At 36.8% G+C, this 21,130-nt stretch overlaps 2 protein-coding genes across 3 annotated transcripts; both read right to left on the minus strand.

Annotated features, from left to right (window-relative positions):
* Positions 1-1,080: 1,080 nt before the first annotated feature.
* LOC149051531 (adhesion G protein-coupled receptor D1-like) lies at positions 1,081-3,485 on the minus strand. The gene is made up of 5 exons (XM_089199793.1): positions 3,414-3,485; positions 3,062-3,144; positions 2,653-2,773; positions 2,408-2,449; positions 1,081-1,803 (listed from the first exon to the last, which is right to left on the minus strand). The coding sequence occupies exons 1-5, from the start codon at positions 3,483-3,485 to the stop codon at positions 1,606-1,608; spliced, it is 516 nt and encodes a 171-aa protein (XP_089055919.1). The 3' UTR covers positions 1,081-1,605.
* Positions 3,140-20,808, minus strand: LOC149051532 (uncharacterized). Of its 2 annotated transcripts, XM_089183908.1 has the most exons (30): positions 20,126-20,808; positions 18,402-18,815; positions 17,904-18,236; positions 17,320-17,396; positions 17,068-17,118; positions 16,621-16,810; positions 15,973-16,077; positions 15,706-15,799; positions 15,310-15,400; positions 14,872-14,921; positions 14,402-14,540; positions 14,163-14,257; positions 13,899-14,001; positions 13,493-13,643; positions 13,003-13,084; positions 12,761-12,827; positions 12,120-12,240; positions 11,983-12,024; positions 8,276-8,644; positions 7,954-7,988; positions 7,462-7,654; positions 6,958-7,065; positions 6,720-6,807; positions 6,448-6,538; positions 6,176-6,225; positions 5,427-5,565; positions 5,150-5,244; positions 4,704-4,806; positions 4,177-4,327; positions 3,140-3,813 (listed from the first exon to the last, which is right to left on the minus strand). In XM_089183908.1, the coding sequence occupies exons 1-30, from the start codon at positions 20,250-20,252 to the stop codon at positions 3,731-3,733; spliced, it is 3,837 nt and encodes a 1,278-aa protein (XP_089040034.1). In that variant the 5' UTR covers positions 20,253-20,808; the 3' UTR covers positions 3,140-3,730. The 2 variants fall into 2 exon arrangements, with proteins under 2 accessions (XP_089040034.1, XP_089040038.1); XM_089183912.1 differs by lacking the exons at positions 3,140-3,813; positions 4,177-4,327; positions 4,704-4,806; positions 5,150-5,244; positions 6,448-6,538 and having other exon boundaries at positions 20,126-20,807.
* Positions 20,809-21,130: the final 322 nt, after the last annotated feature.

The raw sequence follows: 21,130 nt of genomic DNA on the forward strand, positions 1-21,130 counted from the left end.
CTGCTTCACCCAGGCCCTACACAGCGATGTAAAATGATTTGATGCAAGTCTCACTTAGTGCGGAGTGAGACTGTAAACGGTTTGAGTCCGAATCTTTTCCACTTATGGCCTAAAAGGAACTTAGCTTTTAAGCTCGTGGGTTCGTTATAACATCTCCAATGTCAAATTGTCATAATTACGTACATAAACAGGTGGATGACGGGCAGATCAATATCGCCTTACACACTGGTGGCAAAGGCTTTATAAAAAGATGAGGTTTTCCATAATAGAACATTCCATTTAGGTTCAATATTATTTTCAGTTTTCACATGCATATCAAACTAGAATTTGTGGTTATGACCATCGGATCTCCGACAATCAATCAAACAGAAAACAATACAGACGCGGTACAGAAAACATACCTGATATTCTAATTCTCCCATTTTTTTTTTTTTTTTTTTTTTTTTTTTTGCGATGAAAGCTTACAAAGTCTTTATGTCTTTATATCAATTCCCTGTGGCAGTATGATTGAAATTGCAATTAAGATGCCAAACGCTCGTAACGCTAACACGTAGTGTCTCAAGGACGATTGATTTTATCGCCGTTATCGGCTCAAATTCAACGGAGGAAAAATATGCAGCACAGTAAATAATCACAATTGCCCAATCACTATCTTGACTAGAAAGCATTTGGTTCTTTGTGTGCTTTTTGTATAGATTTTTTTGTTTGTTTTTGTTTTGTTGAAAGGTAACAACAAGACAGACGGTTTATAACATGCACATAAAAGAAGGGAGCAAAATTGGTCGGGGTTAAACTTCTGCATTCAGCCACGCCACATCCAGTTCTTTGATGGCCCACGCATGCGTAAGCCACGATAAGTCATAACACTACGTCATTTATCCTATTCTTGTACGGTTTTGTAGGGCGAAGGCAGTACAGTAACCCCTAAAGTGGTGATAAGAGACTATATCGACCAAATTACAAAGCCTAAACTTTGCTTCGTTTCCCTTAAGGGGGGGGGGGGGGGGGGAGGGGCGCCGAAGGTGTTTTTTTATAGAGGAGAACAGACCTACGCTGTAAAGAGACATGCTAAGATTAATATGGTCTCAATCTCCACGGAGAGCTTTTATTACTAGCTTTATATGTTGGCCGTTTCCATCTTTTTGAAAGCAGATGCAAATGTCATACCATGGATTCATCAATTAAATAAACATTCTAAGAACACGAAATGCTCTACGTTTGGTAATTATCAGTTAGCAGAAGTAAATTCAAAATGCATATGCATCTACAAATAGCAGATCAAAATCTAAACGTACAATAGTTTCTTGTATAGAAACGGGGGTCTGGTCACCGACAATGCACTGATAAGCCAACTTAAGGTTCGGCATAAGCAGGTCAAAAGACTTGAAACAAATTAGGACTTTCGTCAATAGAGATAACGACTTTCTTCCCCTTATATTTATTTTTTTTTTGTTTTGGTTTTTTTTTTCGTGGCTTTTCTGTAAGAGTTCTATTCTGATATTGTATTAAATAATTAGCTGCCAGATTCCTAACTTACAATATTTTTCCTTGTATATGCCGCACTACGAAGTTATAGTTGTTATGTTCAATGTAACAAATTGACAACTACACAGAGGTTTTGCTCGGAACTTTTTTAGTTTTTTCGCCGTTACTCAGTGGCTGAACCTTTATTTTTCTGGGCGCAGCAATGGCTGTGGAATCCTCATTTACTTCCGAGGGCACAACGGATGTTCGTTTTGTACTAGTCCCATCATCCACAGCTGGGAAGATGGCCTGAATCCTTCTTTTCAAACGAGCCCTTACCTATAAAGTGCAAGTTAAATCAGCCACATTATTGCATTCAAGGAGTTTGTAAGTCGTACTCTTTTTTCCTTTGACTTTATGATGTATGGGCTTTCAACAACAGCCAGTTTTTACAAGTCAACTAAATTTGACGTCATTCAGCTATCTGGAGTTAATCTAGACAGGTATCGATATAAAATGAAAAAAAAATGGCGTATAATTCTTCCTTTTTTGCGCTTAGGAAATATTATCAACATTAACTTTATATTCTAACATTTTACGCCGTAAAAGAGACCGATCTGAAACCCATGTCTTTTCTCCATTCTTCCCACACCCCCATCCTCAGACACGGGAATTTGAGCGGAGCTCCTGTGCACGTGTGAAGCTCCAAACCCTTCAGAACAAGTGAATATAATGATAATTTTGGTCCTACATTGCTTCCTTTTGTCATGTTGCTTTTGCTTGTCCAGGTAGTCCGGATCTAAGGACGAGCCCTTCGAACTAGGGCTTAATTTCTTTGATGTGACATCGAAATTAAATAGAACTTCCTGGTCTCCACTGTAGTTTAAAAAAATCGATATAATACCAGACATTGGGATGCAATTTTTAACGATAAATCACTGACCTCGCTGTTCCTCACGCAGTGAAGAAGAAAGATCAAGAAACCCTGTTGAATTAAATAGAAGTGAGAAGTTTTTTCATTATGACGATGATAAGTTGGTTATGATTTCACCAGATTTAAACAATTTTTAAACCACTGAGCTGGCAGAGTAATGAATTCAACATAACACCATCCCAAGGTTCCCGGGATTGTGCATCTGACAGAATATAACATCTTTTGATCTCCACCAACCTTTATCTACATCTTACCTGTGTAGAGTTGAGGATCGTGAAGATGTAGGCGAAAGCCTTATGTAATGGTGCCAATAACCCAAATAACCACGAGATCCCCAGCAGAGGAATCATAACTATGCATGCCTTGACACCAAGTCTGGAAAAGAACAAAACAAAACAAAATAAAAAACAACAACAACAATAAAGCAAAAAAAAAAAACAAAGCAAAACATGGGGTTGTTGATGATGTGATTGTTGATGATAAAGCACTATTAGGTAGCAATTCTATCAAGATGCTTTCTCGTTGTTACTGTTCCGGATTTCGGACTCTTCCTCAGTAGATTTGTGAAAAGGTTAGATTCCAGATTGTCGTTTTAAGAGAAGGAGCTGATTCAAAGATCCAATATTCCTGAAACCGGATTTCCTTTTATGGAGGAGACCATACCTTATTTGCTCGCTATGTTTGTCCTTCTCTTGTTGCATAGTCACCATCTCCCTGATAACCCGCCCGAGGATAAGAATGTTGAACTTAAAGAAGGAAATAAACCTATATGAGCCCCATGAAAGATTTTTTTTTAGTTTCGATAATGATAATCTTGGTTATTTTCACTCACAAATTCAATCAGCACAACAAATACTATAAATATCCAGATCAGGCCATTGGCAGAAGACATCCAGCAGCTTTAATGAAAAAAAATAAATAAAAGATAATAGTAAATAAACAAAGTAAAACAAAAAACGAAAAGAAAACAAAACTATAAATAGATGCTTTGTTTGTCAAGGACTACTTGACATACCAATATGGATTTTCCACACATTGAAAGCGTTGATCGCGCCTTTTCTGTAGAATATTGACTGATGGAATCCATAATTGCAGCCTGAACAATCCGATTTAAAACCGATTTTCAGACTCAGAATTTTTAGGTTTTCTATCTCGAAACACAATAACAGTAAGCCAATACATAAAAACGGAAAATAATTATTTTTTAATCCACACGTGTATTTGGTTCAGCTCTAACAAGATAGTTGCTCGTTTTCCAAAATACTTGCGTCAGATCACTTCTTGGAAAGCTGGGTGGGATGACACTAGACCAGTACAATGAAATTCTCCTCACTATTTATCAGCCACAAAACTTTCGATCCCATCTTTTCCAGCTGCAATACTTAGTGATATGGCAACGATGAGCGCGGGAAGGCCTACAGGATTAAAAAGAATCAGACATGAAACTTAGCTTATTCCCACCCGTCAAGGGTAGAATTTCCCTTTCGACATTGGATATTAATCTTAAGCACCGCTATTCAGGGATATTTAGGACTGAAGTATGCAATATAAGTGACAGATTATGTTCCTGGCCCCGTATTCTTGAATTCGGAGAGGGGTCCTTACGGAACAAGGACGCACAGATAATATGGTGTGAACGAGAATCGAAGACAAATCGTTCGAAGAAACTGCTACCTAAATTAGTTGGACTTATGAGACATAGGTAACTATATTGTAAAAACACAAAGGGGTGGTAATTAAAAGTGTTTAAGTATTTTAATAGCCACAGAGTACCTTACCCCATGAAATTCCATGGCACATTCTTAATTTGTCGCCAACGTTGTAAACTTTCACAACAAACAGGTAGAGGTAAATTCCCTCGACCAGCATCCAACAAAAGGCAGCCATCAAAAAATACTGCATAAGAGCTGCCACTGTAAGGCAACCTCCCTGGGAAAATGGAAAGCGAAAGAGGAAATTTCTGTTAATTTGCAATTTGCCTTAATGATACATACGCCATGATTGATTTGTATCGTAAATATTGATAAGGCGTGTCGTCTTGACTCCTGTTGCAAACTGACCGATCCAAAATCCTAGAGAGATTTCGGGGACGCACCGCTCACCATAAAAGCCATTTTCACTAAAATACAAGAAAAATAATATTCGACCAAAAAAACACGATCAAAGTATTTAAAACTGTTCGAAAAGCATTTAAATCGCGTTAGTTTCATTTTATTCGAAGTTGATATTTATCGCAGTCTTCTGCGTGTCAATTGGCCTCTTCGTTTCTGGACAGTAAATATTTCAATTTCCACAGAATTCTTGCCTTGTTCCCAGTCGCTCCAATCCCGGCGAGAAACATGATTTGTCCTGCACCAAGAGAAGTGACGAGACTCACTCGAATCTGGGATAAAGGTCCTCTCATGTCTCTGGCACGCCAACAAAAACGAAAGAAAAAAATAGAAGGAAAAGAAAAGAAAAGAAAAAAAAATTTTAAAAGACATAAAAGAGATATTCTTTATTAAAATATTTTACCCTTTCTTTCTTTTGTAGAAGTTAAGATAGGTATGTTGTTAAGGGTAATGATTCTAGGTCTTCTCGTCATCATAGAACTCAAAGAAGTAAGCAAACAATGGGCAAATCGGTTAGTACTGCACGATTATCACTTCTGTTTGTCCATTGACAGAACTCAGCGTATGTGCAAACTTTTTTCGATCAGTTATTTACTGTTCTGGCTGACATACATTTCTAATTTCTAACCACTTTACTCACGTGAGAGTAAGATAGCTGATTATCGTCAATGTGATACCAATAACAGAAAGGGTCAGCCCGACGTATGTGAGAATTTCCAAGTTCTTTTCGTCTTTCTTTAACGAGGGGAAATATAAACAATAACAATACTTCAAAATATTTACAAATCTAAATACATCAATTTAATCAAGTTTTATTCTACTTTAAAAACTAAAATGTTAAACTAATACGTTTTTGTTTGAATATACAAGCAGATCTTATCGTACAAGGGAGTTGCAGGCGTTATGGTGACACTTACCTCTGATATATCGGCAGTCTCTGTACTAGATGATGTGTCCAGAAGAACAGCAAAATGAGTCAAATGATTGCATGTGCATTCTGTTTGGTATGCATCAGTAGATTTGACGTAGCACCCTTCTCCTGACCAGCCAATGGAACTGAAACGTAAAATAGATAATTTATCGATCAAGCAAGACTCTAGTGCAAGTCATGGGGATGGAGCCCCATATCCAATAATATTGATAAGTACTCGAGGTGACAAAGGTTAGACGATGATCCTTTTAACCCTTTAACTCCCACGAGTGACCAACACAGAATTTCTCCTTACAATATCAAAACAATTTCAAGAAGACAAGTGATGAGAATAAAGAAGATTATCAGTGAGGGGATTTTGAGTTGATCCAATACAAAATTATCCAAACTAACACCTGTATGGAACTGTATGGCACACATTTAGGAGAATTACTAGTGAGATCTTGGGAGTTAAAGGGTTAAGTATTTGCATGCATTCACTAGCTCTCAAAACTTGTTCTTCACGCGTGGAGAGCTTCATGTGACAAATTTGAACCTAGGGCACCACAATTTAGCTTACTGGAACTCTTTCGCAGCTTGACTTCATTCAGATATAAGTGATCGCATCAGACCGAGAAGAAACTGGTAAGCATAAATCATACCTTATTCCCACTTAATCAACCCAATGCTAGCCTCATGATATGTCTTGAACCAGAAGAAAAAAAAAAGGTAGAGAGACAATCAAGCTATATTTACCTCTCATTGATCATGTTCCAGAACATACATTTTTTCTCGTTAGTTGCATCCTAAAATAATGGAAATAATAGCGAAAAAGCATAATTCATGAAAGATACATAACATAACGCATTGTGGACTATATATCGAAATCTAACGAAATCCGAATTCATAAAGCAACGCAGGTAGGCTAAAAATAAGCGAGTTCCATTTCAGACAGTGACTCGATCTCAACCAGAAAAGACACGGTATGGTAAAAATTATCATGAAAAGAAAATCATATCTCATGCTACCTTCATGTTTTTGAACTTCAAAGTTATATTTTCCTGTAGTCTGGTGGGCGAAGGAATTATTGTAGCAGCCAAAATAATGGAGTTGACTTCCCTATTTCGGAGCAGTTAAAGTCAGAATTATTAAACTTCAAATGCACATTTCCAAGCATAAATAAAATAAATAAATATACATTGTTTAGCTTAAAACCGCCCAGTTTTTGGCTTGAAGAAACTAACAAAGCATATATGTATACAAAGATGCGAAAAGTAAGTATAATTCAGATCTGGGAGACCTTGGATTGTTCAGGGTACTGTTCTCTGGTTGGTTTCTGGTAAATAGTTGATGGAGGTCTTTATATATCACTCCGAGTATCACTGAACCTGGGAAAGAAATAAAAATGTAACAATTTCACGAATTGTGGAAAATTATGCTAAATCAACAAAAAAATCGAAATGAACACATGAATATATGGATTGATAAAAGAACAAAACGTCTAAACACCGCATATTAAAAAAATTAAATTTTCAAACCATTGTCCAAATTTGCCGATGGAATGATTAGGAGATTTTCTCCCGTAGGTTCCTCCAGACGAAAGTGGTGGCTGTGGTTTCGGTAGGAGATTTTCCTGACAAGAACATCTTGGAGAAAAGAAGAAAAGAAAATGGTACGAGTATAATGAAGATGATAATGATAATAATTACGATAATAATATATAGTAAAAATAGTAATACTACCACTAATAATAAGAACAATAATAAAAATAGAAAGATCGATTTAAAAACAAAGTATAATGGGTAATAATGTCAATGAGCGAGAAAAGTTCCTTAAAGTGTTTAAGGAGGATCAGTTTTTCTATCAAAATTCGAGGAGGTTTAGCGATAGAACAGTGATAATTAGTTTAGTGAATTACAGATTTATTGCCTCAGAATGCTGTGGTAAGGCTATCTTGTGCAATGAACGCTTTTCCATCGCCATCTCTTGAACCGGAGGGACCATGATGTCGAATGTACTTATCATATTAGAAAGTGCCTTACCCATGTGTATGCTGCTCATATTCAATTCACTTGTTGTGCGATTAAGGTTATACTGTCCGTATTCCAACAGGGATGTCTCCAAAGAGGTCAATTCAAGAAAGACGTCCTCTATCTCTTCCTGCGTTAGTTGACTTTTGTTACGTATCTCTTTTGTAAGACGCTGAAGAATGGTGTTTGAAGAATTGAAGATATCCTACGCAAACAGTGAAGTGATTTAATTCAAAGAAAGCATTGATAAACCATACTAAAATCATAATGTCAGGATACGCAACAAGCCATTAACATCAATTCTTCTTTGACCCAATGAAATCAACAAAGCAAATACTCTTTTTTATGCGTGAAATTTCAATCGGTTTGTCGGAAATACGTTTGATGATCAAATAATGATGTGATTTATAAATACATAGAGCAGGAACTAAGTTAGTAGTCACAAAAGTGATGTATTGTAAAACATGAACAAAACAAAAAAAAAAGGGAATATAAATAGAATACCTCCTTACGGAGGCTTTCCGCTCCTGGCTTAGTACCTGTGTGGAAAGGACACATATTAATATACGCTTAAAGGTAATAAGTCATTAATTTGAATAAATAAGAGCAATAAATGGCTGAGTAAAATAATTGAATAAATGAGTCAATTGCTGAGTGAGGAAAACACGAAATTGTTAAATGAGTGGTTCAAACAATTAATTCTCACATGAACGAAGAAATGAAGGAATTATCGGGTGACCAGAGAGACTGATACATTTAATGATAAAATGGATGAAAAAATAGATAATAAATGATTTTAATTCATCAAAAAAACCTCTATACATACCATTTCCTTGCATTGTGCCATTGAATAATCTTATATTTATGTAGATTTGCCCATAACATCTCTGGAAGTCAAAACTATATGATGGGCCACCGTTTACAGACTCCATCTTTATATTTTTAGAACGACTTCTCCAAATGAATTTATCAATCCTCCTAGTGCATTCTCCTTGCCAATGAACGGATTGCTTGAGACAAAAAGCGAAGTCTCTGCACCACGTCAGGATACAATACCAACGATACCAACTATACCAAAGATGACAGGTGATTCTTAACCAAGGCGGATCGGTTCCGTTTTCGATTCGCTGACAGGTATCTTTTACCCCTTTAAGTTCCAACTTTCCGTAATTCTTGGGACACTGGTAACTATGACCTGAAAGTAATCACGCAGGTAAAAACGTTAAATTCATAAGAAAATGCTTCCCTGTACCCAACTTCCGATGATAAAATTAATTTTGTGACAGAGACTTTAACCGCAATAGCCTGCTTCAGGTACCTCTTTGCAAGAGACCACGGAAATCTTTGGCTACAGCGAGAATATTTTCAGCGGCAAGTACTTAGTAATAAAACCATCATTTTGATGCCGACATCGATTAAAACAAGTTGATAAGCATATATAAATAAGATATGGAACATTTCCCTCCCTCCCCCTTCCAAAAAAAAAAGAAAAAACAAAACAAACAAATTCATACTCGACGGATGAACAAATAATGTCTTAAGTAGGTAGGATATGTTCCTGAAGTACAAAAAGAATTGGATGAACGACAAACTGACCCTGTGGCTAAATATATAAATTAAAATACAATGCGTAGTACATCATGGCGCCACTGGCCTTCTTCATACGTCAAGTTTCCTAAAAACAAGCAACTCAGAAGGTTACCATACTGCTTGGTCGTACTCACCAATCAAGAATGCAAGGAAGAGAATCCTCCAGAACATTTTGGCTAGAGATCCCTTTGAACCTTCAAATATGAATCCGGCCTTTTGTGTCTTAAAGATCACTGTCTCGTTAAACAGCGATGAAAGTACTTTTTTTTTTTGTCGATGACTTTGGGTAGAGGCTATATCCAAAGGCTAAACCTTGAAAGACCAAAGAAGAAGGCAGTGACCAAGCTCGGCGTGAGCTTTTAACACTTAATTCCTCGAGTTTGATGGCACTAAACTGACTAACTGTGTCCTTATTTACTTTATGAATTTAGAAAGTACCGGGATATGACACGAATACTTATTTTTCATATGGGAAAGTGTCATGGAAACCGACGGGCAACCGCAGGTGGCAATTGAGTAAGAAATTGCTCAAAGCAGAGTTCATAATAAAGGAACCGATATTTTTGTCGCCCACAACACTTTTTGCGACTTAACCTCCCCTTAACACGAACATAATGGTTTTCAAATTTGCTACCCTCTTAATATAAAATAACGGACGACAAGTCATAGGTTTTCAAAATATTTTTCCGGAATATTTCAAAATTAAAATTCACCTTTAAGTTAGGTACACTTTTTGAATTGCAGCTGTTTTTCTGTTAATGACATTGCCATGGACAGATGAGTAATAACTGAGAATTGAAAGAAGACAAAGAGTGTTCAACACAGTCGGCATCCTATTGAAAACAAAGCCGAATTTCCAACTTTGCATAACGAACTGTCATGAGGTTGAGCACGTTTTACCTGCGGAAAAGATAAATTTTCAAATGAATATTTTATCATATCTGCTAGGGGAAGTTTTAAGGTTAAACTTCCTTCTGGCCACAAGATTTTTTCCTTGTTTTTTCGGTACCCTTAACTGAAAGACCAAAAATATATATATCAACCTCGACAATTTGAAACAAATACATCTTTTAAAATTTTAATTCTTCCTCAAGCTATTGAAGCTATTAGCGTTTTACAAATTGAGAGGAAAGCAATTAGCTAGGCGGCGAATGATGTTTGTCACAATTGGTAGGACGAAACACCAAAAAAATAACACTTAACTACAATTGAGACCCTTCGGATCGGTTCTAAACTCAAAGTTATCTCGAAATTCTTCGGTACGGCTACGGAACTCGAGAGCCAAGAAACATTCTGCTACTGAATTATGTAACACTTTACAATGACTACTAACTGCACACGGAGATATTTCGGCAACGAATGTCACTAGATTGCATACGTTACGCGACAAAAACAAAAGATGTTTCGTGATTGTCTCGGTTCGTTTTCTTTTTTAAAGTTCTTGAACACCTTCGAAACAGTCTTTTTGTAATCAAAGTCTTTTCAACAACAATAATAATGATAAATTACAAATAAGGATTTTACTTAACTTTATCAGTATGAAAATAAATATGTACTTTTCACTTGACCAGCGGCGCCCATTAAAAGGCACATAACATTAATTAAGGTCATTCATTAAATGGTTTGAACCCGGGGGTAACATGTAACAGTGTAGTTTGATCGTCTGGGTGAGTGTAGTGCTGAGAAGGACTGTTGTCGGTTATGGTGACTGACGTTTCGACAACCTGAGCGGAAGTCATCATCAGAGTCAAGTGAAAGGTTGCTGTCAGCCGAATGCACTTGGTCCGGTTTGTGTAAACTGATTGGTCAGTTTTGCCGTGATGTTGACATCGCCTAAAGACTCAAGTGGCGTGGGTCAGTCGTGATTGGTCTGTTTCGATCCGTTAGTGAAGTTAGGTCGTTCTGTTCGGTTCGTTTGTAGTGTTAATGCCGTGAATGAGTCGTTTGTATGGTGCCGGTAGTGGTTGACACCTATTGAGGGTAGTCTGTTCCAGTTTAGTAAACCAGCTTTCCAGGGTCAGTCACTGAAAGTAGTTGGTGCTGTAGGTTAGGCACTGCGCAGTGCCAGTCCATAGTGTGGTTCGTAAGTCGGTGATGTTCAGCAATGTGATTGTCTACATCGCCTTTCCTCGTCGCTCGTTTGTGTTCGGTCGGTCTAGTTGTGAGGTTTCTGCCAGTCTCACCGATGTAGGGGGCGCGGCAGTCGGAGCAATTATCTTTTATACCGCTCCCTTTCTGTTCCTCGGTTCGTCTTTGTCTTTGACGTTAGTCAGTATCTGACTTATATACACAGTTTATGTCAAAGACAAAGGCGAATCGAGGAATTATTATTATCATCTGCTATTATATGATTTAAGTTGATAATGATTTGACGAGAATATCTCGGGAATCATCCTCTCGATTCCTAACCATAGTAAACTAACCAGTGTCCTCTTCTAGTGTTCGTATCCAAATTCATTCATAAACAAAAGGTTTCTCTGAACTGTCATTTCTTCTTTCGGTTACAACACTATGTTTAGCTTTAGTTTTTCTCGAAATATTTCCGGAGGCAGTTTCATTTTCTTGAGAGCTTCTATTAATACTTTTTCCATTGTCTACTGATGGGAAAATGGAATGGAGCTTTCTTCTGAGTCGACTTCTTATCTGCAAGAATAAAGCAACAAAAAATGTCAAAACCAACTCACGTCCATTTATTTGAAAGAATTAGCTGTAGAGAGCTGAGTCAAGTTAATGAGAAAAAAGGTGAAATTAATCATCGGATTCATTTTCAGTTGGCAATAAAATTGGCCCAGGACGATTAAAAAGAGGAAAAGATAAGAAAAAAAACAGCTAAAGAAATCTAATGAGGAGTGATAAAAAAGGAATTGCCTATCGATAGGAAGAAAATAAAATTGATTTAACCTGGAGACACTACAAGCTTGAAACGAAAAAGTGATATTATACCTCCGTGTTTCTCACGCAGTGCAAGACGAAAATCATAAAACCCTGTTGAAAAAAAAACATTGATCTCGTTGAGTCAAGATTCTATCTCGTCAGTTTTTCTTACAAGTACAGAGATATACATTTTCTTTCAAACTTACTTGGTTTGAGTTGAAAATCGTGAGAATATAGGCAAAAGCTTTGTGCAATGGCAATAAAACGCCAAACAGCCACGTGACACCCAAGAGAGGAATCATTACCACGCATGCTCTGATGCCAAGCCTACAAAGGAATGTTTTTCTTCCTCTTTAAGACATCAAATCACCGAAGAATAAGATCATCATTATCATCGTCATTGTCGTATATTTGTTTGTTTTTTGTGCATGTGGGTGTGTGCGCGTGCAAAGACTACCGATGAACTCTTGTTTATTTGTTCTCTTTTGGATTCCTTACGTTAAAGATTTCATTCTCTACCTGATTTGTTCAGTCTGATTGTCTTTTGTTTGTTGCATCGTCGTCATCTCCCTGATAACTCGCATAAGGATCACAATGTTAAGCTAAAAGTATAAAAAATAGTGATTACACCGAGATACTATTGATGTAATGATAAATTAAAGACGAAAATAGCTCAGTAATTGTTTTTTCAATTCTTGCCCTAATTCCTTCTACTTTGTTCATTGCCGTCGATGCCGTTTTCATCACTGCCACTGTTAACAACGTTGTCTTGACACGCAGTTACACGTAAGCCTATAATCAATAGATGTTCAAAATCAAGTTAGTGATAAATATAAGGGGGACTCACCGATCCAATCAGCAATACGAAGACAATGAATATCCAGATCAGACCATTTTCGTGAGAAAGCCAGCAGCTTGACAGACGAAAAACAAACAAACCAAAAGAATAAATAATAATTTAACGGCAGTATTAACAAATAATAGATTAGATACATCATTACATTTTTCGAAGCTTTGCTTAAAGATCTTTTACGAACAAGAGAAACATTATTATTACTTTCCTCACTGAAAGGTACATGTTTTACTTACTATTTCTCGCCGACAAAACTCTCGATTCCCGCAATGCCTGCTGTGATGCTCAAGGATAAGGTGACCACAAGTGCAGAAAAACCTGTGACAGAAAAGCCGAAAACATTCACTCCTGGTTTGCAAGAAAATATGTTTGAAACGGAATCTAAAATGCACCAAGGAGTTGAGTAGGGGTGTCCTAATGGTGCAAGAGGTTTAAGGTTGACTTCCGGAAGAGTTATTGCCGGGTGTGCTGTTGGGTAAGACAGCTCATTATCTTTAATTAGATTTTAGTCCACCAAAATTAAGATTTTTTTTCAGATTTACTAGCAGTGAACTAACTTCCACATGCATTTCAGGATGAGATTTAATGCTCCTATTCTTTTATGCCGCTAGAGCCGGAAAGGAGCCAGTCATTTCTTAGGTTTTACGCTTTCATATCAGCTTTTACTTTAACCTCTTTTAATCCATTTATTCACACACAAGCAAAGGAACTGAAATATGGCCTTACCCCACGTAACTCCGTGGCATATCTTCATCTTGTTTGTAACGTTGTAGACTTTTACAACAAACAAGTAAAGGTAAACTCCCTCGATGAACATCCAACAGAAAGCGGCCATTAAAAAGAACTGCTCAAGGGCTGCTACCATAACACACACTTTCTGGAAAGAAGAAACAGCTCAGCTATCTGTTGCTGCAGTTAAGTAAAACCCTTCGTGAGCAAAGAAGTAAAGCCCAGCCTTCATATAGCATGGATGATCATTTAGCTTTTGCTTATGCTAAGACGTCTAGAATAAATATATATTTCTGGCAAAATCGTGGTTTAATCGAAAACTTAGGGCATTGCCTCATATCCAAATGAGAAAAGACAGAAAAATCTGAAGAAACCTACAGTAACCTGGTTTATTGTTCCTTACTTTGTTCTCAGTCGCACCAATCCCACCAAGAAATATGATTTGAGCTGCGCCAAGCGAAGCAACCAAACTAACACGGATCTGAGACAAAGGACCTCTCATCTCCCTGGGGCAAAGAATTCAAAGGATTGCCGAGAGGAACAGAGCCGTCTGTGAGGATGAAAATTGTCTTCGAAAGAATAAACACTCTTGAGTAGTAGTGTCAGTGTATGATATTGAATAATGTGTGTCTTTCAATGTTAAACAACTTTCTTATAAAGTACTTACGTGAGAAAAACGTAGCCGAGAATTGTCATGGTAATTCCAATCAGAGATAATGTCAAACCCATGTAGGTAAGAATCTCCAGAATTTTGTTGTCGGTCTGTGTAAAATATGTAAGATAGCACAAAACTAGGTACATATGCTTTTAGTATAAACAAAGTCAGATAAGGCCCTTCTAAAGTTTTTAAATGCATTCAATTTTTGTCTTTTTTTTATAAATTATGATACCCATGATCTAGCACACCTCAGATACGTCTTTATCGTAAGGTTCCGTGCGAAACTGCATCAGGACAGCAAAATGGGTCAAATGATTGCAGCTGCATTCCGTTTGAGATTCGTCCATAGATTTTACAGAACAACCTTGTTCTGACCAGCCTACCGAGCTGCAGGAGAAAGCATGATTTGAAAAGGCTGCTAAGAGATGGGATTGATTAAATTTATCGAAAAATCAAACTGATAAATAGATGCGATCGCGATGTTTTTGAATAACTAAGTAAAGTCGCTAATAACTAAGCTAAAATCGCAGCCTATATTGTGCCAAAACCAAATGCAGAGCAAGTAGACAACTTAAAGCACGTCGCCACTAAATGATTGCAACCACTAAGAATATCAGCTACGAATTTCATACATTTTTATTATTTGGCTCAGTTGAGTGAAAGAAGTAACCTCTTGCTGCTGCAGTAATTAACAAAGGAAATAACTGTATTCTCTCACCTGCTGTCTGCTGTGTTCCAAAACACGCAGTCTCGTTTCCTTTTTGCGGCCTGTAGTTAACAAAATCGTATGATCCTAACAAGTTAAATCTCTCAAAGGAAATAAAGACCCAAATAAGATGGGGAAGAGGGTGGAGAAGATTCAACTCAACTTTTGAAAGGGCTCTTTCCCTTTCTGTGTTTAACTATGCTGTCTCCTTGGCTAATGATTAATTTTATTAATTCTCATATTCTCGCCCAGACACATACTCGTTTACGTTCTGAAGAAAAAATGGTAATCGAAAAATCTGGTCCAGTTGCGGATACCGACACCAGGAAGGGTTCACTTAATTTATTTCCTAATACACGTTTGGTTAGTGTCAATTTCGTACTGATCCAGTAGTCCTCTCTTAAGGTGATGTGAGGAGCTTCAACAAGATGTGTTATTTCCTGCACTTGCCTGAAAATTCCTGAACATTAACGTAACATTATGCGTCAGCCTCGTGGGAGGTGGAATGATTGTAGCAGATATTACGATCGTGTTGAGATGCCTACGGTGGAAGTCGATGGAGCAAGTTAGTCACAAAATCTGAATTTGCGATAGAAAAAAAGAAAATAACACATGTAAAGATGAATCGTAGATTGCGGTGGATCATTGAACTAGTCAGTTTTCTCTTTGTTTTATTTTGTTGTTGCTTTTGTTGTTGATGTTGTTTTTTTGGAAATATTTCTTAGTTGATTCATCATTCATTTCCTCTTTTAAAGCATAGGGAGGACTAGAAGCATGGGAGACATAAAGGGACGAGAAAACATACAGAAAAACTAGAAAAAAAAAAACACACGCACACACACAAACCTGCTTTTGTTAGTCGTCTCTTTGGTGTAAATATCATCAATCAAAAGCATTTTAGAAAGACTTTTGTATAAAACTCCCATAACTACTTCTGAACCTGAAAATGAACAAGAACGGTAATATAAGGTGCTGGAAGATGAATGTTATAAAGAAGATGTTCCAGGAACTCCTGTTATAGATATGATAAATGTTGAATTTAGCTCACATTGAATACGCACTAATGGATGGACTTAGTATAGAACGTATTTGATAGAAGAATCCTTTACCAACCGTTCTGAAAGTTTCCCGATGGAATTTTAACGAAGTTCTGTCCTTCAGGCCCCTGGAGACCAAAATCACTCTCATTTTGATGGTAAACACGTCTGATTTCCAAATCTAGACACACAACGAAACAAACTTAAAATCAATCGGAAGGAATACGAACAAAGAGAAAAAATACACCAGTCAACTTAAAGCCAAACTTAATGACCCTAAGACTGATAAGAAGACAAAGTTTGATTCTTTGGGGCCTTTTTGCCCTTTGACGTCAAAGTAGAAGATGACCTGCATAAGCAGGTCTTACCTTGGCCTGGAAAAAAAATATGTTCCTAAACTGCAAAGTCGTCTCTTTTGATAAGAAAGTTTTAATGAACTCACATTAAAAACAAAATGAAACAAAAAACAAAATTACACAAATGGTACAGGCTAAAATGCCCTTTCTCCTTTTATTTATGTACCCAGATTGGTCGCTCACGCCGTTCATCGTATTCTGTAGTGATAAAAATATTATCAATGTAATTTATTTCATTTTTTTAATTTTAATTTTTTTTTTCGACACAGAAACATTTTAGGGTTTTTTTCTACAAAACGATCACGACGTGAAAGTCGACACTACGACACTAGAGGTAATAAATAATTTTTCTTTTTTTTTTCCCTTACCGATTTCTTGGCTGTTAATGCTAAGGTTGGGTGTTGTTTTATTAAGGTGATACTGAGCATACTCCAACACAAATTGTTCTAAAGTGTATGTAGCTTGAAAAACCGCCTCCATTTTTTCCTCCTCTGTTTGATTCCCAAACGTGCCATTAGAAAATTTGGAGAGTGTCTCCTCAAACGCATCCAAAGCGCTCTAAAAAGGATTGATTCAGTAAATAAGCCAACGAAATCGTTGGAACAACACAAGAAAATTGGTCATCAGTTCCTAAAGCACGGTGTTAATTTATATCAACGAAACTTATATTAGTACCAAATATTTCGAGTTGCATGCTTATCGATTCTTTTGAAAACTATAACATGGTGAGCTAATACCTCAAAAGGTTTTAGGACACTTATTGTAGGACAATTTCTTGAAGGAAAATATCTCCAAAAAAGGAATATGCAGAATACCTGGATGGATCCCTCTCTTTCAATGTCAAGGAGGCCAATGGCGTTCAGTACCTGATAAGTAATAAACTTCCGAAAGCCAAGTATCAGTATTTCTAAGAACCAGAGGCATGCCTTACTCCACTGCATAACTTACTCCGTTTCTTGCCTGGCCAAGTTGTTTCATATCAGAATTTTTTTTTACTATATTGGCGCGCGATATTGCTTATACATGTTTTGAGATCATCGTTTTCATCAATCAATTCAAGCACGTACCTGAGAGTTCAAAGTCTGTGGAGCTTCAGCATTGTCATCATCACTATCATCGTTATCATTCTTTACTACTAAACTGTCTAAAAAAACAAAAACAAACAAACAAACAAACAAACAAATCGAGTATCTAGGTAGGCGATAAATGTAATTACTTCCGTTGGACGACCAAAGAGGAATCTATACGTCACCCTGTCACTGTGTCATTTGTTGCATTTTCCTTAATCAGATGTTTAAGGAACTCTGTCTGCAGATGAAAAAATTTTCTATCTACCCGCTAAAGTATTTCTATTCTCAGACACCTCACCTCCCCTAATGCTGATGTTTTGCAATCTCCTTAAGTTTGCACGCATGTTTTACATTAATCACAAACACAAAATCACAGCAGAGATGCGTGACTACTTTTTAAACATGGGAAATATGGCCACAATATACAGGGGAAATATGATCTATGTCAATGTCTCAGCAACTGCGCACCTACCCCTCCCATTACCCAAAACAGTCAACTGATAACAAGTTAAGATTAAAATTGGGTTAAGGGTGGAGTACGTGCGAATTTGCTTAGATACTGACATTGATCCCAAACATACCATTTAGTTTTGATTCAGAGTTGCACCGAATCACTTTAACAGCAAAGATGTAACGACCGCTACAAACGTAATTGACCTGGATCCGTGTGTGAGGTAAATAACTGAATATTTCTACTGTAAAAGTTGGTGGAAATCGAAAGTAAAAGTCAAAATCACGACGGCACCGATTTCTGAGATCGTTAGACCCATAACAGTTCCGAAATGCATCGCACCATCTCAGTGAAGAATGATAACCCAAACCAACTGTGTACCAGATGTTGTTTGTTCCATTTTTCAGGTAATTGCAGGTATTGGAACTCTTTTTCCATAACGCGGTGTTCAAACATGGGGGCACTAAATATCAGAATAAAATGTTTTTTTAATGATTTTATAAGATTTTAAACATGAATCAATGATATATACACATAAATTCAAATAATAAACAAGTTCAATGATATGTACACATAAATTCAAATAATAAACAAGTTTGGCAAAATAATAAACAAGTTTGGCACAAACCTTTTCCTGTTTTTCTCGATTGGCATTCTATGGAGGTAATCCTGATGGCGAATGTCTTCAAAAAGTAGTTTCTTCCGTATTTTTGTATACCGCAATACTTGAAGTAAACGTGTTTGAAGTGAGAGACGTCATTCACTCCTACCCCTGTACTTACATCGAAGAAAGATGAACGGAGTCTATAAAACTTTAAGGAGCAATAGCTTTTCCATTCGGTTGTTTGATGAAGGCATATTGAAAAGTAATCACACCACAACTGTAAACATTGAGCAAAGTCACGTTTCCGGTATCCCCCAGAACTTCTTATTTTACAGTCAGCTTTTATCCAATGTTGAGAAGTGGCGTTCTTGATTTGCTGGCAGTTACCTCGCTTTAGCTCTGCGATGTTAAGCGATTCATAAGAATAACAATCTTTTCCTGTTTCAAAGAAAAAAACAAAAAGGACCCCTTAGTCCAAATAATACACACCCAGTGATATAATCTTAAGAGGCAGATTATATTTTAGCAAAGGGACTTCGAAAAAGTAAGGTGAAAAAAAAATAGTCTTTTTCTGAGCCTAGTGGCCCAGACAGCCTTTCCCTCCCCTGGATGAGACGCTACTTCATCACAAGGTAACCCCCAGAATCTCATCAATCTTCCCTGGAAATTTGCCAGTAACCATTTATACTCTCAGGGGGAGAGACACACTGTGAAAGTAACGCGCCCTTCCAACGAACACAAGACAAGGTCTGGAACCCAGACCACTCGACACGGAATCCAGTGTTCTGAGTATCAAAGAGGAAGAAGAAAGAGCCAAGAAGCTCACAGCAGGCAATATTTAAATTGCCAGGACCAAAACAGTCTAGATGCTCTTCTAACTAAGACTGTCAAAATCATTTTTAGATTTTTAAGTTTCGAGGCTCTTGGAGAGTTTTTTTTTTCGTTTTTTTTCCCAATATTTCACGATTTTGACACATTTTTAATCCACCATTAATTTCCTCGTGATTTCGTTGGCCACCTTACGTCACGAATGACCCCGCGTAGGTCGACATTTGCCCTACGATTATTTGCGTCGAAACAAAGCAAGGAGGAAAAAATATCATTACATTTCTACTATTTTATATGGAAAAAAAAAACCAATTTGATCTGTAGAGTCTAATGATAACGTTATTAAAAAGCTGGTCGCCAATAAGCAACACTGGCTTTTTAACTAGCGGTTTTTGCGCGATATGAGCATTAATTTTATTAAATAAATAAACCCCTTTTTTCCTTGCCAGTAGGTCGGCTGTTATTTTCTTCGGCTGAGAGATTGCCCTCCAAATTTCACCATTTCTCTTGAAGCTTTGCTTCCCGGCCAAGTATTCAGTTTATTTCACTTTCAAATCCGTGAACAATATCAATTGCGATACCCACTGCCCGAAGTGGGTCTAACTACTGAATAATTTTAAACTTCTTTAAATTTAGAAGCGTTCGGTCTTCCTCACCTCTTGAACGAAAAAAAAAATGGCATTCGCAAAGAAGATACATTGCCAAATGGATCTTTTTTGAATAAACTAAATTCATGCAAAATGAATGTTAAGTTGAACAAAAAAAGCTAATTTTTTCCTGCTCCTGGCTTAGACTCGGTTGACAGAGAACTAAAACGTATTCAAAATGTCTTTCAAGCCACGAAATAGAAAGCAAATACATTTCCCAGTATTGGTCATTTTCCTCTTCTTTCATATCGTCTGTCACTAAAACTGACTTACCTTGAGCTATATTCCGAACATTCCAAATAACTGCAAAAGAAAGGAAACACAACCGCGGCAAAACATGACAAAAGTAAACCATTCTTTTTAATAACACGGCAGTGTTGCACTCGAGTCGTTGAGGCATTGCTCAAGTGGAAAAGAACAGGTGGAATTTTAAGCAAACAAACGATTTGATCTGAATATTGGGCCACGGCCGAATTTATTGTTCAGTGCTACCTGTCACCCTGACATGTTTTTCGTCACAGTCAATATCGATTCCCTTCACGGTTAATTCTTGAGGTAAATAATTTGGTATGCTTAAGAGACTGTGGTCTTATTTCCTCAAACTGCAATCACAGAAACATATTTTGTTAACCTTTCCATATTATTAGTAGAGTATTCGTTTTCGTTTGGACCTGTTATAATTAACGCATTTTTCCTGGTGTAAGAAAAATAATTAGGTTGAATAGGAGATATAAGCATGATAAAGCGATGGAAGAAAACCAATATTAAGGTGTATTAGAAAGCACGTTTCAAATTGGTATTAATACTGGCAGTTATATGAATAAGTTAGTTTAAACAGCTATTTTAATTTTTAATTAAACCTTCGCCTTGAGGTAAATAATTTTATCTCCTAAAATCACCAAGATAGAGCAGTCCATCAATTCCAACTGACCTGAAAGTTCAGTATTGGCTGAGTACTAAACGGAAACATTACCCTATCATAATGAAAAAAATATATATATGGGTAATATAAGGGGCTTTATGCATATTTGATAATGAAAAGAATGGCATATACCATAATTTAAACGTAGTCGAAATTGGCTCTATATTCGTCTAAGCGTGTTACGTTAGTTTTGCAGAATTTATCAGACGATTTATGCGAAAATAAACCTTTACACGGTCAGTTAGAAACTCTCATGATGTGGAATGGTGAAAAAAAAAATTAGGACCATTCTAATCCAAATGAATAATATAGGACCACATTGTATTTTTATTACCTCATGTGCTATGAAAAATTTT

Source organism: Pocillopora damicornis, chromosome 1 (assembly GCF_964200805.1).
Source record: "Pocillopora damicornis chromosome 1, jaPocDami1.2, whole genome shotgun sequence".
In the NCBI taxonomy this organism is placed as follows: Eukaryota; Metazoa; Cnidaria; class Anthozoa; order Scleractinia; family Pocilloporidae; genus Pocillopora; species Pocillopora damicornis.

Coding starts and splice junctions, on each gene's coding strand:
- LOC149051532 (XM_089183908.1), bottom strand. CDS start 20,252: ATGCCTCAACGACTCGAGTGCAACACTGCCGTGTTATTAAAAAGAATG. Junction 14,258..14,401: donor ACGATAAAGACGTATCTGAG/GTGTGCTAGATC, acceptor TATTTTACACAG/ACCGACAACAAAATTCTGGA. Junction 6,226..6,447: donor TGAAGTTCAAAAACATGAAG/GTAGCATGAGAT, acceptor CCATTATTTTAG/GATGCAACTAACGAGAAAAA.
- LOC149051531 (XM_089199793.1), bottom strand. CDS start 3,485: ATGGATTCCATCAGTCAATATTCTACAGAAAAGGCGCGATCAACGCTT. Junction 2,774..3,061: donor AAACATAGCGAGCAAATAAG/GTATGGTCTCCT, acceptor GTTCTTTTCCAG/ACTTGGTGTCAAGGCATGCA. Junction 1,804..2,407: donor ACTGCGTGAGGAACAGCGAG/GTCAGTGATTTA, acceptor TGCACTTTATAG/GTAAGGGCTCGTTTGAAAAG.